Source organism: Blennius ocellaris (genome assembly GCF_963422515.1).
Source record: "Blennius ocellaris genome assembly, chromosome: 8".
In the NCBI taxonomy this organism is placed as follows: Eukaryota; Metazoa; Chordata; class Actinopteri; order Blenniiformes; family Blenniidae; genus Blennius; species Blennius ocellaris.
In genome coordinates, this window is record NC_137657.1 from 14,355,254 (window position 1) to 14,370,852 (window position 15,599).

The 15,599-nt window shown below is 41.2% G+C and overlaps 3 protein-coding genes across 6 annotated transcripts in view; all 3 read left to right on the top strand.

The window, feature by feature from the left end:
- The window catches only part of arhgef1 (Rho guanine nucleotide exchange factor (GEF) 1), a 46,353-nt gene extending 42,535 nt beyond the window's left edge, over positions 1–3,818 (top strand). For all 4 annotated transcript variants that reach the window (XM_080500820.1, XM_080500819.1, XM_080500821.1 and 1 more), the window contains one exon: positions 446–3,818. The gene's annotated coding sequence lies outside the window, so the exon portion shown is untranslated. The remainder of the gene's footprint in view (positions 1–445) is intronic.
- A 1,687-nt stretch (positions 3,819–5,505) lies between these two features.
- cd79a (CD79a molecule, immunoglobulin-associated alpha) lies at positions 5,506–8,082 on the top strand (the record flags this gene model as incomplete). The annotated part of the gene is made up of 5 exons (XM_080500497.1): positions 5,506–5,514; positions 5,601–5,913; positions 7,434–7,549; positions 7,741–7,803; positions 7,963–8,082. The coding sequence occupies 5 exons, from the start codon at positions 5,506–5,508 to the stop codon at positions 8,080–8,082; spliced, it is 621 nt and encodes a 206-aa protein (XP_080356623.1).
- A 1,496-nt stretch (positions 8,083–9,578) lies between these two features.
- Positions 9,579–15,599, top strand: part of lipeb (lipase, hormone-sensitive b) — a gene marked incomplete at its 5' end in the record, with an annotated part of 30,352 nt that continues 24,331 nt past the window's right edge. Inside the window, one exon of the mRNA XM_080501222.1 lies at positions 9,579–9,660. Coding sequence (XP_080357348.1) covers positions 9,579–9,660 — 82 coding nt within the window. The remainder of the gene's footprint in view (positions 9,661–15,599) is intronic.

Genomic DNA, 15,599 nt, shown 5'->3' on the forward strand with positions numbered 1-15,599 from the left:
CATGGCTGTTAATTAAATATCCCCACCAAACAAACAACCCCTTGGGAGATGCACAGCCCCCCCCCCCCCCCCCAAACAACTTAAGATTGTCATCGATGAAATCTAGAGGCTCATCTTCATCCTGAAAGAATCTCGTTCAGAAAGTGACGGTAAATCTTCCCTCTGTGGTTGAGAAGCTTTCACGCTCTCGTTTAGCAGTAATAGTTGAAGGTGACCCGGTGACGTTATCAGCATTTTCATCAGCTCTCGCCTCCATTCGCGTTCCTGTCAAGTCGGGGGACAGTCCTCTTAAACAGACCTTCAAATCCGAAGTAGCAGGAAATATGTGATAAAGGCAGACCAGCATATAGCTCTATCCCGAGGGGGGGCCTTGCCCTTCCCAATCATTCATCACTTTTAATAACTTTGCATGTTGTTATCTCACTTCAGCTTTTTCTGCTTCCAGGGTTTTGCTGGCGCTGCTTTGGCCCGAGTGACTTTCCGAGGCTCACCTGGAGACGGCGGACCCGTCGCGCGTCATTCCCGGAACTCTCGCTTGCGCTACTTGTTTGTGTGTCCCCGTGCGGCCCGAGCAGGAAGCGTTCCGCCCGTCGGAGGCTTTGTTGCGAGTTGCGGTGGTTCGCCGGCGATGTATGGGAGGTTGTGTGCATGTGTGTGTGTGTGTATGCGTGTGTTTGCGTGCATGCTTGGTAGAAAGATATACGACGAAAAACAAGACATCCTACTTATGAGTGGGAGGTCTGGGGGGGGGGGGATGTTAGTTTTTTTTTTTGTTTTTGCCAAATGACACGAAAGCAATACTTTTGCTGTGAGAGAGATGCTGCCTTAGAAAATGGGGTGATTTCAACCTGCTGTAACACACATACGCACACCAAAGACCTCTGGAGAAGAACTAATGCCAAGAAACATGTATTGTAAAGAAAATGTCTTAAAGGGCAGATGTAGCATTAGAAGATGTATTGCAATACTACTGCTTATGATGACAGAGTTTTATATTTTAGTCTTTGCCAAAGTACAACAGAGATGCACTTTCTTCTGATCCGAAACCGTTCTAATGCAAAATTTATGGTGGAAGTCGTAATTCGGGGGCCGGTCTTTGAGGGTCATGTTGGCCGACCTGGATTATTGAAAAAGACGCATGCAAGGAAGTGTGTGTATGTGTGTTACAAAGTTTTTATCCAAGGTGCGTGTGTGTGTGTGTGTGTGTGTGTGTGTGTGTGTGTGTGTGTGTGTGTGTGTGTGTGTGTGTGTGTGTGTGTGTGTGTGTGTGTGTGTGTGTGTGTGTGTGTGTGTGTGTGTGTGTGTGTGTGTGTGTGTGTGTGTGTGTGTGTGTGTGTGTGTGTTACTGTAAGTAGGTCGCATAAAAAAAAAAAAAACATTTATACATAGTGGCACAATAGTTAATCATGCTGTTGATATTAGAGACTTGTTTGTATGTATCGCTTTTATTTATTCTTCCGAGTCCTGTCGGTGAGGTGAGGTCGTCATCTGAAGGAAACTTCAACAAAGCTGGGCTGAAAAGACAAGAGGTGTGTGTGTGTGTGTGTGTGAGAGAGAGAGAGAGTCAGACAAGATAAAGGAAAAGCTGGATTTTGTTTCATAGGTGATGGTAGAGGGTAAAGAGGAGAAATGTAGGTGTATAAAAATGGACTTGGAGGGTGTTGGTGCTTTGGTTTGAGTTGTTTGAACTGGACTGCAGAAAACATGAGATTATGAGTTTTCACTGTAAAGAAGTCAAATGCGGACATGAGAAAACACACACACACACACACACACACACACACACACACACACACACACACACACACACACAGAGTGCAGGACAACAGACGTGCTCACAAGTATCAACCTATGGTCCAAAACACAGGCTTTAGCTGAGGTAATAAACTGTTTATATGGCATTAGAAAATGTGTTATTAGTATAGAGAAGCATCTATTCTTCCCTTTGTATCAAACTTGAGCTTCATTTTTTTTTTCTTTCTATTTTGTTTGTTTTACTAAGCAGTTGATTGTAATTATAAGTATTATATTAGTAGTGACAAGACTGTGGCAGTGCACACAGGACCAAAGACGTAAAAAAAAAAAAGCTGCGGTTTTCTTAATGACATGCCTCATTTCTGGCGTCTCGTCACAAAAACGCCGAAGCGGGAGTGGAGGGATCTTAAAAGCGATGCACGTTCTGATTCTCTCAAAGCTTTAATGATGTACAGGTGGATGTTAGGATGAAGAATGTTCGAGAGCGACGACAAGTTTACGACTTCACACGCACGTCACCGGCCAAACCATCGAGCAGGTTGTTTAATTTGAAACTATTTGGGCCACTGAACAAAAAAAAGGTCAAAGCCAGTGCGACTGCCACAAGATGTTCTGTACTGTACTACCGAGCACCGTCCGCCACTCGGGTACTAAATTAAACACGCGAGAGGCGACGCCGCCGCCGCACAAAATAAAGGACGCCACAACAAAGCAATATATACAAAGGAAACGCAGAAGATTTGAAGGAAGGAAAACGGCAGCAGCCCCATTCCACCCCTCACTTTTTAATCACCCTCACTTCCTGATATGCTTTCATGCCGCCGTTGCCACGGCAACAAATGCTACCTTTGTGCCTACTGTACCTCCTCAGTGTAGTCACTTGTGTCATAAATTGCCACGTTTGTTTTATCGTCACTGCCACATCCCCCCCTCACAAGGTCTTCCTCTTAGAAATTGTATAGAATTGTTAGCCTGAAGGAAAAAAAAACAACAATGTAGAGACAGTTTACTTCCTCTCTGTGTTTATTACGCTTGTTAGCTACGTACAGCTCTTGATCGCACGCACTCTTTTGTTTGCATAACCACCTTTTTATTTGTATTTCTTTTCCTACCGCACACTTTTATCACAAGTTGTGTATTTTATTTGATTTACTTAAACGGGTCGGAGAGGTTTTTTTGTTGTTATTTTCTCAAAGAAGTTGTAATTATGTGCTACGCATTTGCGGTAACGGCGAGAGAGACTGGACCTGTCTGCAACTCGTCGACGCAAGACCTGTTTTGTTTTTTTTGTTCTCGTTTCATTTTAAAGTAAGATATGAAATTCTTCGGACCGCGGCAGATCGCTTCGACCGGCAGTCTGCTCTGCGGAGAGGCTACTACGCACCCCCTGTGGGATAGAATAAATACTGTTCCTCCAGTCAGGTTTTTAACTGTAAAACTTGGGGCGAAATCCGGTTCCAACCGGCGACGCCTTCACGCTTCACCGGCTGAACGACTACGACAGGCACTTCTCCCTCGCTCTCCTCCTCATGTTATTCTTATATGCAAGCTGTAAAGAAAATGTATTTATAGTGTGGTGCCTTGTGACAATTTTAGTCGTTTTTTTTCTTCATTAAGGGCTCATAATTCAGACACAATCACTGGGCTGTTTTCCACCGAGGCCCTCGTGAATAAACGAGAGCCACCGACCTCATGACCAGCGACAGCTGGGAGACATCGGCTGATTTCATGGCCGCGGACTAGTTTTGTAATTGTGGTGTAACTTGACCTCTTTTAGTGTTCATTTCCGTTCAATGAATTAAAAGGGTGTTTAACCCCCACCCCCCACCGGAAACGGCTCGCCAGCCAATGCCCTGAAGTGGAGAAGACATTGCTCTTTATCGTGCTGCCATTTACCCCCTTGTCTATCTATAAACAATGAATATGCAAGAATTATACTGAGTATTTGGGTTTTGACTTTTATTGTGCAAGAGGCTCTTTAATGATGTGTACCTGAGGAAAATTGTGGTACGGTCTGGTTTTTTTTTATTCTTTTCTTTTTTTTTTAATAAACTTGGGGAATAATAAAACAATTTTGTCCTTTTGTATTTGTATTATGATAGAGTATTCAGCTTTTTTTTTTTTAACCAGGGATTACCTTAACAAGCCATTGCACTGCAGGCTTGGCTAGATTTTAGATGTGTGTGTGTACACGTGTGTATGTATGTGTGTGTATATATGTATGTATGTGTCTGAAATTAATTCAGTTTAATAACTGGCTTTGGGTTGAAACTGATTTCTGTTGTAAATTATGACTTATTGTGTTGATGCCTCATTTTTTTTTTCTTTTATCCCTTTGCAAATATCAAATTTACATACAAAGACGTTTCTGGAATACATTAATCATGAAGAAAACGTACATTAAGATTCAACGTATTACCCTTTATACACTTGGTCCTGCTGTGTTGTTTTGGAGCTTCAGATGGAGTACTTACTATGCAAATGGGGACGATCGCTGAAGCATAAATCCTGAGAGAAAAACACGACACTGGTGTGTTTCTGCACAAAGTCAGGCTGGATCATCCAAGTACACAATTCTTAGATTCTTCTGTCTTTTTTTTTTATTTAACTGAGTTCAAGTGGAGGAAAAAAAAAACATGTTGAAAGTCATTCTTTCTGTTCTCTGCAGTTTGGCAGGTGAGTCAGAGTTTATATGTTAAATAATTCTAATGTAAGAAGAAATCCAATTGAGGTGGAACATTCGCATGTGTGATCTGTTCTCATGTAACGGTAACTGTAAATATCTGTCGGGTTTGAACAGAAATCATGGCTTTCCATGGCTTTAGGTTGATGTGTTATATTTATGTCACTTCAGTTGACGTTTAACTCGTCCCTGCTGCCCGATGAACCATATTTCCTGTCAGACAGATGGCTGTGCTCTCGTCTCCATGTTAGGTTTGCAGCCGTGTTCAAAATGTATACCAACATTTTTATTTCTTATACAGTCATGTGCAAAAGTGGCAGTTCAAATTGTCTTTACATAAGGTACAGTTAAAATGTTTCCATGTCCAATCCAACTTTGGATGGTAACAGATAATGGATAATAGACACAAACAATACAATAAAACTAATGCAATCCAAATAAATACTTTATTGTAACATGGCCACATTTTGGGGTTTATTTGTAATTGTATTGGCAAGTATTCATTTTCACCTTTATTTAAGTCATGTTGCGTCAAATAATATAATGGCCAATAATAAAATAGCATAATACATTAAAATCTGATCAAGTCAACACCATAATGGCTCGCCAATAATTTAATAAAGTAGAAAATACTGCTCTATATATTTCCTCACAAAACCTATTCCCATAGTACAATTTGTATGTCATTTTTGTTTGTGCGGATCAATTAAATGATGTGCTGGCAATCAACACTGCAAATATCAACAACTTGTACAGTTATGTATTTGTACATTCACTATTTCATGCAGATTGTCCACAGTTTATCAGGAGGTGATCTGTACTGGAAGTTCATAATTTACAGATCATTTTCTTACAGTGGAAAAGCTTTTTTTTTTTTTTCTCCTGTATCTAAATATCCTTTACATCTCCCACGAGGATTAAGACCATTTACAAGCTAAGGCCTACAAGCCAAGCTCTCCAGATCGTTGCGTGACGATGAAAAAATACCTCATTGTTATTGATTTATATAAGACGTCCTCTACCTGTTCCTCCCCAACAACTTATTAATCATTACTTCCCTTGAAAACATGGAAGATGTAAGCAGAGGTTATACTGCCTCACGGTGCAGCGATGTGACAAACGCTGTTGTAACCGCGTTTCCTCCACAGTGGCCGTTGTTCAGAAAGAGGTGATTTTAGAGGCGGATAGACCCTTCCTGAGGGTGGTCCGCTCTCAACCAGCGACCCTGGAGTGCTGCTACAAAGGTGCGGATGACCACGTCACGTGGGAGAAACACGTTAACGCTGCCAACCGGACCGTCAACGTCTCCTTTTTGAATGAATCCCACTTTGTTACCATAATGCACGTTCAATCTTCCCGCTCACGGTGCGGCACTCTAACCATCAAGTCGGTGGAGCTTAATGACACAGGCCTGTACCGGTGTTGGCTGAACCGCACCCTCGTTCACACACATGGCACCTACCTGCAAGTCTTCGGTAAGTGTGTGTGTGTCTGTCTGGGATCACAACCTAAAACTGAGGCCATTGCTCTTTCTTTGTTTGATCGACTTCATACGGTATACATCCTGAATTTCACAATGAATTTACTGTTTAAATTAAGTTAAAAAAAACAATCACATTTCAGGTAATGCTGTTGGACTGATTATTATTTCACGTGCGATTTGAACATCGGCAGAACACCTGATGTAACAGGAAGGACATAACGGGGCGATTTATTGAATGCCTCATTTCTGTCTCAAACACAAATAGTGGCAGAAAGGAACAACTCGAGCTATATTTAGAAATGGGTTAGAAATATTGTCGGGGGGGTTATTTCTACACTCATGAACAAGTCCAAGCATTTATAATAATCCTAATTGTCATAATTATAGTTGAAAAAGTCAGAAAAATGACTGGCTCTACAGCATATTCAAAACCTATTTTGTGTTTGCATGACTTATAATGCGAAGCCTAAAAGGAATGGCGTATAGAATATTTGTATGATGTTGAATTTTGGAAAAATTAACCATTGACATTGTAGCAACAATTCCCTACGATAGCGGTTGGCTGCGACAAGGTTTAGATTTAGTTTTGGGGCTTTCAGTCGAAGATTTAAAATGTTCTTTTCTTTTTTTCCTCCCATTGTAATGACACACAACACTTTCCAACTGTTGTTGGATTTCAACGAAATTGAGCAGCACTGTCTAGAGTGTTAACGTGACTTTCGAGCAGGAACATAAATCAGCAAAGTAGCAACAACAAATACAGAAGTACATGATTTTAACGGTTAAAAACAATGACGGTAGACGACAAGCAACAATTTAATCAAACTTATCCATGAGGCGAGTTGAAAATATGGCTGACTTTAGTCAGCAGGAAATGAACGCATGCCATTGAAAGTGCCTTCATGCGTACTACAGTATCTGTTCTACACAACATACAGTGATGGAGTCAGCGATGTTCTAAGCACTGCAAACACCTCATAAGCCATAAATCCTGTTAACCCAAGTCTGTTCAAGAGCTGTGTGGTTGGCACCGTCGCTACAAGGTGCAGATAATTAATCTCATTAGCCCAGTTATTTCCCGGAAAACAGTGATGACATTAAATCAAGCTGCGACATTTTCTATTCATTAGTGATAGAGAAATGCCAGTTTGTATATCACTTTTGGTAAACGAGGAAATGTAAAACAGGGTAAGTTGGGGGGGTGGGGGGGATTATGTGTGAGGCAACCGACACCAGTTCACACAAACACCACCTCGCTCACCCAACAATACTGCTGCTTGTTTTTTCTTTTTTTCCCCCCATTTTTGAAAGAAAAATAGAGCAGTTGCATAATAACATAATCAGTCTCGCAGTAAATCTCCAGGTAAATCTATCAAGTGATTATTTCCTTCAGCTCCTTTTTCATGCTCTCAAGCTGCTTTTCAATATTGCTTTGAAAATGAGACGTGCCTATGTGTCTAAATGTACCTTTGTTTTGAATCTTTTTCCAACTTTGCTACATTGTACACAAAGAGCCCATGAAGAAGACAATAAACCTCAGAGAAAATACCAAAAACAAGATCCTGATAGCTGAAGGGATCCTGCTGTTCCTGTGTGTGCTGGTGCCCTCTGCCACACTTCTGTTCAAGGTCAGCAAGTCACATTATTGCAAAAACGCTCTATTAACTGTTGTGATTATGTTAAAGCGGTGCGTAATTCTCAGGATATCTCAAAGCTTGGACTTAACGTTTACGTCAACACGTTGTATTGAGTGCGTTGTGTAACTCCCACACGGTACGGCTCTGGGTTTGGTTTCGTCACTTCTGTTTCCCTTTTACAGTCAAAGCACCAGAATGAACTGGAGAAGATTAAATCAAAGAAGGAAGAGGAAAATATATATCAGGTGAACATGACAGAAACACACTGCAGCGACGTGTGAAAGTGGAACTTTGAACTATGAATGAATAGATTGCCCTGTGGCATGAATCACTATGAAAATGAAATGTGCTTCATTGGTTTTGTCCTGACTTTGTTTTCCACCCTTCGTATTGTTCTGCACCAGGGGCTGAATCTGGATGACTGCTGTACAACATATGATCAGATCGAATGCACTCCTGCGCAGGGGCACTATCAGGATGTGCGCAACTGTAACGAGGAAGACATCCAACTGGAGAAACCATGAAGGAAAGTGGAGATGTAAAAGGGGAAAGACTTTTTTTTTTTTGACAGCGCTATCTGAATTTTGATGTCATTTGAACATTTACATTTGTGTTGCATCTGTAAACATTTTACATAACCAAGATCCAACTGTTAAAAGATTTAAACTGCTGTTGACAAAACAATCTCAACACGAAACCCGCTTGTTGTTGCCAGAATTAAAAAAACAACAACAAACAAACATAAGGCTTGTGTAAGTTCTGACAAGTTAAAGAAGCAGCTCTTTCATTCCTGGAAGATTTTTTTTATATATTCAGTTGTATTATTTTTGTGCATTTTCATACATTTAAAAGTTGTTTTACTCCCCTTAGTGTTTTCCAGATGTCATTAAATGCTCCAAGCCGTGACTAAAAATGTGTTCAGTTCAATGTAAATATTGCGGTAAAACGATTTTCAGCTTCTTTTGAGTTACTTTATACACTGATTATATTCTCTTTTATTTAAACTGAGTCATGGATTCCTTGTATAAAATTATATTTGCTATCAGTTGTTTCTGTGTCAGCTGAATAAATACAACTGTGTGGAATTTTTTTCTTTCTTAATTATTAGGGTCTGAGCACATATCTCAGAAGTTGCGAACCATTTTAAATGTTATGGTCATTGAGCAAGTGGCTCCATAGCGCTCCCTACATCTAATACAATAGATACGTTTAACACGTTTCACCTATGTCCAAGACATTTGGTAGAAATATGCAGTGACAAGCTGCTCCAAAATGTCACTGACACCAATACTCTAAACCCAACGGGAAGTCTGCCATTTTGCGTTATGCATGAAACACAATCCTCCCAAGGGGTTAGTCTGAAATCTGTCCAGTGTATACAGCAAGACCTTCCTGATCAGAAAGCATCAAAATGTAATGATAATCTCAAATATATATATATATATATATATATATATTAACTTTTATGTTAACTTTTCCTAAAAAAAAATATTCCCATGTAAACGGATAGAGATTTTTTTCTTTATTCTTCAGCCTATACCTCTTTAAAGCCTTCACCAATTGAATTTTTAAAACCACTTTAAATGTCTTTGTATCTATGAAACATTTTTAAATATCTAAACTTAAATATTGTTAAGATTGAAGTGGATGGGAAAACCCTTCAACTTATTTACAAACCCCTATTGAACACATTTGAACCACTACAGATTCGTCATACTTTCAGCTAGAGGCTTCATTTGATTAATCTACCCACTATTCAGGTGACATTCTCAGTCGGAGTCCCGCAAGTAGCGCGGATACGTTCCGCTTCTTTCAGCTTTAATTTTGTTCATTATCTTCATTCTAAAGTTTCTTTCTTCAGTTCTACGCAATGGGGATCAGGACGGACGTCCTGATTGGCTACAAGATGTCAACGCGCTCGCTGATTGGCTGTATTTAGTAGGGCGAGGCGGGACTTGGACGTCCCCAGGTAGGTATGTAGGGAGATGTGAAAGGCGGCGCGTCAACAGAGTGGGCGAAGATGGCGTCGAATAAGAAGGGTAGTGGGAATAGCAGACTGGAGAAAGGAAGGCGCTCAAGCAAACACAGAGAGGGTCCAGTGGGTGAGTTTCTCCCCCCTAGTCGAGTGACTCCCTCCGCCTATCCTGCTGCCTTTTCTCGCCTCTTTTGATGTTGCCTCGTCCCGTTAGCTCCTGTTAGCAGCTGTTAGCCCCGGTAGCCCCGCTCTCCGTCTCTCTCTCCCTCCTCCTCTCATGTGGTTGCTGTGTTTGGTTAAAAAAAAAAAAAGTACAAGGGGACTAGTTTAAAATGTTGCTGAATGAAATATACAGCCCTTCCCTGTCGCTGTATATTGAGTGGAGCATCGCCCGGACGTAGCTAGAGCATGAACCTTTAGTTAGCCGGGTGAGATTAGCCGTATCACTGCACGAGACTTCTAACGAAACGCGCTCATGTTTGTGTTTGTGTTTACTCTTCATCTCCTGTGCCTCTAGTCGCTCCCGCTGACTCTGACAGGATCCACCTGAACAGGTACTCCACGGAGGGGAGGGGACTAGATTAACGTGTGAGATGTGGATGGGGAGGTGTGTTGTTGTTGTTGTTGTTGTTGTTGTTGTTGTTGTTGTCGTCCCGGAGTACACGGGGCATAAATCGATTAGGAGACTCGGCTGACACGAGAGCAGATTGACACATGGTGACGGAGAGACGGTCAGCCCGAAAGATTTAACCTGATGCTGCCGTCAGTACTAAAACACTCCCACTGGAACAGTCCGACCAGTTCCAAAGGCATTTGTCAGCTTTGGAAACACATTCGACACATCAGCCATTCTCACACAACCTTGACAGAGCAGTTCAAAACCCACCGAAACACCGGCTCCATAACGTCAATCTAATCTACAGGATGAATGAAATGACAAGACAAAGTTTGTTTCCCCGATCTTGTTAATCACTGTCCATATATATTTTGGGCTTTCCTCCACTAAAACAAGGACAGGTGTTTTGGATGTATAATGTTAAAGTCAAGTCAAACAATCGCAAGTGTCGGAAAATGATCACTATATAAGATGATGTGGTTGTTTTGGGGATATAAATATTCCAAAGTATTAATCAGTTATATATTTAACCAAGTGAATGGGTTCCTTCCAGATAATATAAAAAAAAAAAAAAAAAAAAAGTGTCAATTTCTTTGGCAGGAGAGGCATTGCTCAAGTGAAGTGGACCTTTTGTGTGTCGGGTGTGGAAGCTCATTGTTGCTTGTTTCCTGTTGTTGCCTTTGGCCTTAAGATGCGTGAAGGAAAAATGTGCGACACATGACACTACAGAGCCCCTCACTGTTGGCTCTTCCTTTTGACTGCTATTTTTATAGCCGTGCCTTCCTATAGCCGTGATGTTTGTAGAGTGTCGCATAACAGCAACATGTCTTTGTTTGAAGAGAAAGTCCGACCGATGTCTTAACTTGTACAAGCAGATTCTAAAACAAATCTGTGTGGCCGCATTCTTCAACAAACTTTAGACGTCCTTCTTTGCGCAATAAATGATACCATTGTTGTTGTGAGTTTCACTTCCAAGAAACGGCTGCTATGTGATTATGACCTTGTACCTACATAAACCAACATTTCCACAAAGCTTGTCTGCCCAGATAAAAGGAAAAGACAAAAAGTATTGGCCTTGCATAGTTAATCATTAAAGAAACCTGACTTCTAATTTCCTTTTACAGATTTAAACAAACTACTTTTTCCCGATTAAAAAGTCCACGTCATTTTGCAGTCATTTTGTTTTTAACAGCAAGAGTGATAAAACAGTGAAAACTGCTGATTTTATTGTCTGTCTGAAAGTAATAGAATATACATAAAAGTGGTATAGATTAAGTGAAGTAGAGCTGTGGAGTAGCTCTGTTGTTCTGCTGCTTTTGTTAAATGATTAAAAAAATATATATATTTTTGGAGATATTGGATCTTATTCTTCTTTAACTTTATCTGCCAATAAAAAGTGCAGATGTTCCCAGCATCATTAATGCCTTCTATAAAAACAACAACTTTCACTCTCCAGGGAATTATACCATAAAATCTAACAATAGAATACAGGCATTAGAAAAGCAACAGCATTTCCCACCAGGGCTGTAGTAGTATGTGTGTCCAAGGGTTTCAGGATGTGCTTGTGGTTTAACAGTCACAATTCAGGACGTTGGGACACTGTCATGTGTGACGTCACTGGTATTTCCCCCCCCAGGAAGAACATTCCCACAAGCTACGTCGGCACCATCTGGTTTTAGGTGTTCACTTGTTGCTCATGTTCTGCATCCTGAGCGTTTCTCAGAAATGAGTACATACATAAATCAGTAACAACACTATAACCTTTGACACTCCAAGATAAAAAAAAAAAAAAAAAAGTTCAAGGATGGCTGTTGTTATGGTGTCGGTACCAAAGACAGCCTGCAATAAAGTTCTGACGTGACTACTGCTACTTCAACCTATGTCAACTAATTAACCAATAGTAATGCAGTATGAAATGAACAAAAACTGTTTGGGTTTCTCTCGAGACTCATGAATGCTGCCAGGGCTGTATTCATGTTTCATCACGTTTTGGTTTTGTGAATGGATGACGCCACTTATGATGTTTTATTATTGTGCAATCGTGTCAACTCGCGTACGTCGTAGGCTCGATTCAGCTTCCGTGTTCATTGTGCAATCTGCACAGAGCAAACTTCCCGTCATGCCTAAAGTTGATTGGATTCATCTCGTACATGGGGGGGTGAGCTGTGGATTTGCTGTCCGGAGGGGGAATTGCACTGGAATCAAGAGTTATGGGTGACCAAGCCTCACTGCACCTGGTCCAACCAAGGTCTCACCATGATAATTACAGGAATTCGGGGATCTGCCCACTTCCATCTTGGGCCTTGATCCTACAGCACACCTTCAGACGTCTAGTGGCATCCGTTCCTTGACCGCTCAGAGCTGTTTTGGCATCAAGATGTTATTGCTCATGGTCTTAATGTTATCACTGTTTAGTTTATCTTAAAAACAGTTCAACGCTGTTATTATTTTAAACTATAGCAGGATGTTTTCATAGACAGTGATGATACAGTGTAAACATAGTTGATACTGACTGGTACAACTTTGATAATTTATTGGGTTTGACATTTCCACCTTGTCTATGACATTTCAGGGTGATTAATTGATGATTGAACCAGAAAAAAATTTGATAGTTTGGTGTTGCATTGAAGTCTCATGTTTAAAAGCTATTTCAAACAGTAGTTTGATTGATCTTTGGGGACTTTACCAATGTTTTGTACGCCACACTAATTCTAAAATCTATAAAATGTTAATTTTTCTTTTTTTAGAACAATTGAAGTGTTGTTAATAATTTATAACCTCACAGTGGAGGCTTTGCCAATGTCCAAATCATTTAAAGGTCACAAGGCGTTGCAAACTAATGAGCCAATAACAAACTAGCCTGCTGTAACGGGGATAAAGTTAACTGGGCCAGGGTGTTCTGTAGAATCACTCTCCTTGTGGCTGATGGATGGGAGGGACTGATGGAGAGGAAAAGAAGAGACAACCCATCGCCACAGAGTGGAATTGGTTATGACAGGATGACACGCACAGACAGAAGTGAAGAGGCATGTTGTGAAGACGGGCTCACAACAGATACAGCAAGAAACGACAGTATCTTTTTGGTGGGGAACTGTCTTTCCTCGCGACCTCCCCTTCCTCTGTTTCTTCTTCTCATGCTTTCTCCCTTTCTCTCCATGCTCTCATTGCTTACGTGGAAGAGAGGAGACAGAAAACGACACAGCCTTGAACTCGGACGCCGGTAAACACTTTCACCTGCTTTTTTTTTTTTTTTTTTCTTTCCCTCTTCCAGATTTTCAATAGTTGCTCTTTGCCATCAATTCTTCGCTAAGCCAGAGGCTGCCTGTGGGCTAGTTTTATGCAGACACTCAATTGGCACCGTCTGTGGGCCCAGCAGGAGTCATTATGTGTCTGTAATGTTGCTGGTGTTGGTTGTTGTACATGACTTATTAATGCCGCTCCTCATCCATCTTTAATGCGGTGCGCCCAGGTACACGTTAATAGTTGCAGTGGGCTTTCAGTCGTCACTCGTGAAGGGACAGTGTTGAAACCGGTTGTGCGGTTCTGACATTGAATGAGGCAGCCACAGCGGTTGTGGATGTACAGCAGGCAGGGGCGATAACGCCAGCAGGTGAGTCATGTTCTTCCTCCAGCGATGGGATATACCGACCGCTTGTCCTGGCCGGCGTGATGGAACATTTATTGTTTCACCATTTGAAGCTTATCTTAAGTCAAACAAAGGTCGAGTCTCCTCCACGCAATGGCGTGTTTAAACTCCGAGCTCGTGATAAGATGCCCTCCTAACGGTTCATTTGCATTGTGTTTGCATGTTCCACGCCCGTCCGCAGTCAGGCGGATGTGCAATATTTGCTGGCTTTATTGTTGTTTGAATGAGTTCAGAGCTGCTTGCGCTGATCCAAGGGTTGGTGAAATTCAGGCCGGCCTTCCTGTGTCAACATCAATCCCATCGGCCTGCTCGGATGGGTAAATGCTGCTCCTGTTCTAATTAAGCAATGCAATTTTAATTTGGGCCCCGTGCCCAAAACCCCTTTCGACTGCTAGACTGCAGCATGGTATTCTGGCGATTGCTTGACCAGAACCATCACCGTATTCTCCCCGAGGCCGTCCTGCTTTGAATGCATTCATGAGGACAGATGAGAATTCATTTATAGCAATTGTTTGTGTGCATTTTTATGCCGTCGTCAGAATTTGCCTTGGTGAACATTCGGCACAGGACTCGCTTGTGTCGTTTTCAAAAGTTATAGTAGTCTGGTGACTTTTCTTTTTGAAATCTGAGGGGAAGCAACAAGTCTGGTATTGTACCTGTGTTTCTCCTTAACTGCTAAATTGATTTAGTATTACTGCAGGCTTTCTTAGTTGATCGGTATGATGAGGACAATATCTTCACTGGAGGTAATCTGTTAACATCCATTTATTGTGCTGTCGTAAAACTACAGCCCACTTTTCCTGCATATTATAAAAACTATTCCCGTTATCTTTGATTTATATTCTAAAATAGTAGGTGACAAAAGGTGTTGGTCTGTTTGGTCCCTACAACTTACCGACCATTTAAAGTGGAAGTAAGTAAAGGGCAAGTAGATTGTTTTTTTTGTTAATGTCTGTTCAGATGAGGCAAATGTAACCCGACGGGTTGTCTGCCAATAGCAATGTTGCTGGTTCGATCCCCCCCCCGCCTCAGCCTGTCCATAGGTCATGTTGTTGAGCAAGACACTGACTCCTGCATGGCTCTGTCAGTGTTGGGAACTATTGTTGCTGTGAAAAATGCACAATGTAAGTGAAGTGCATCTTTAATTTTTACTTTTAGCTCAAATTTTAAATATAAAAGTAGTAACAATCTTCCATCTGCATCACGGATACGTATTGGAAATGTATTTTATTTATTCAATTATGTTATTCCACTAGAGTAGCGACTTGGTTTTATCTGTAAAAAAGTGGTGAGCTTGTATGTTTTGTCAATCTGTAGCAGCGGTAATTTCAAGAAAAGCTGGAAAAGATGAGCGTATTATAAAATCATCATTGTACATTCCTCCCTGGTCTTACTACAACATCTACATCTGATGAAGGCAGATGACCATATTTGTGGACTTGTGTTTTTTCAAATAAATTTGGATGTGGAGTTTCCCCTCGACATCATGGGATGACTTGGTGTCACTCTCATTTACCGTATAGTGGAACCGATAAGAAATGAGGCCCAAAGCTGCCTCATTAAGTATTTGAAGAAAAGATCAAAATTGATAACTCGGCAAGCGTGTCCTATTTATTTGATCTGATTCAGACATTCTGTGCTCTTCACTGCAGAAGAATGCTTCTACTGTCCAGTGCAACATGTCATCAAACATACACAAGAGTTAACTTTTGCAGGTTAGAGTGCTCATGATAAGTAACACCATAATGAGTGACGGTTCATCTTCTGGTTTGTGATGCGGCTTCACCGAGTTGGCTGTTGACTT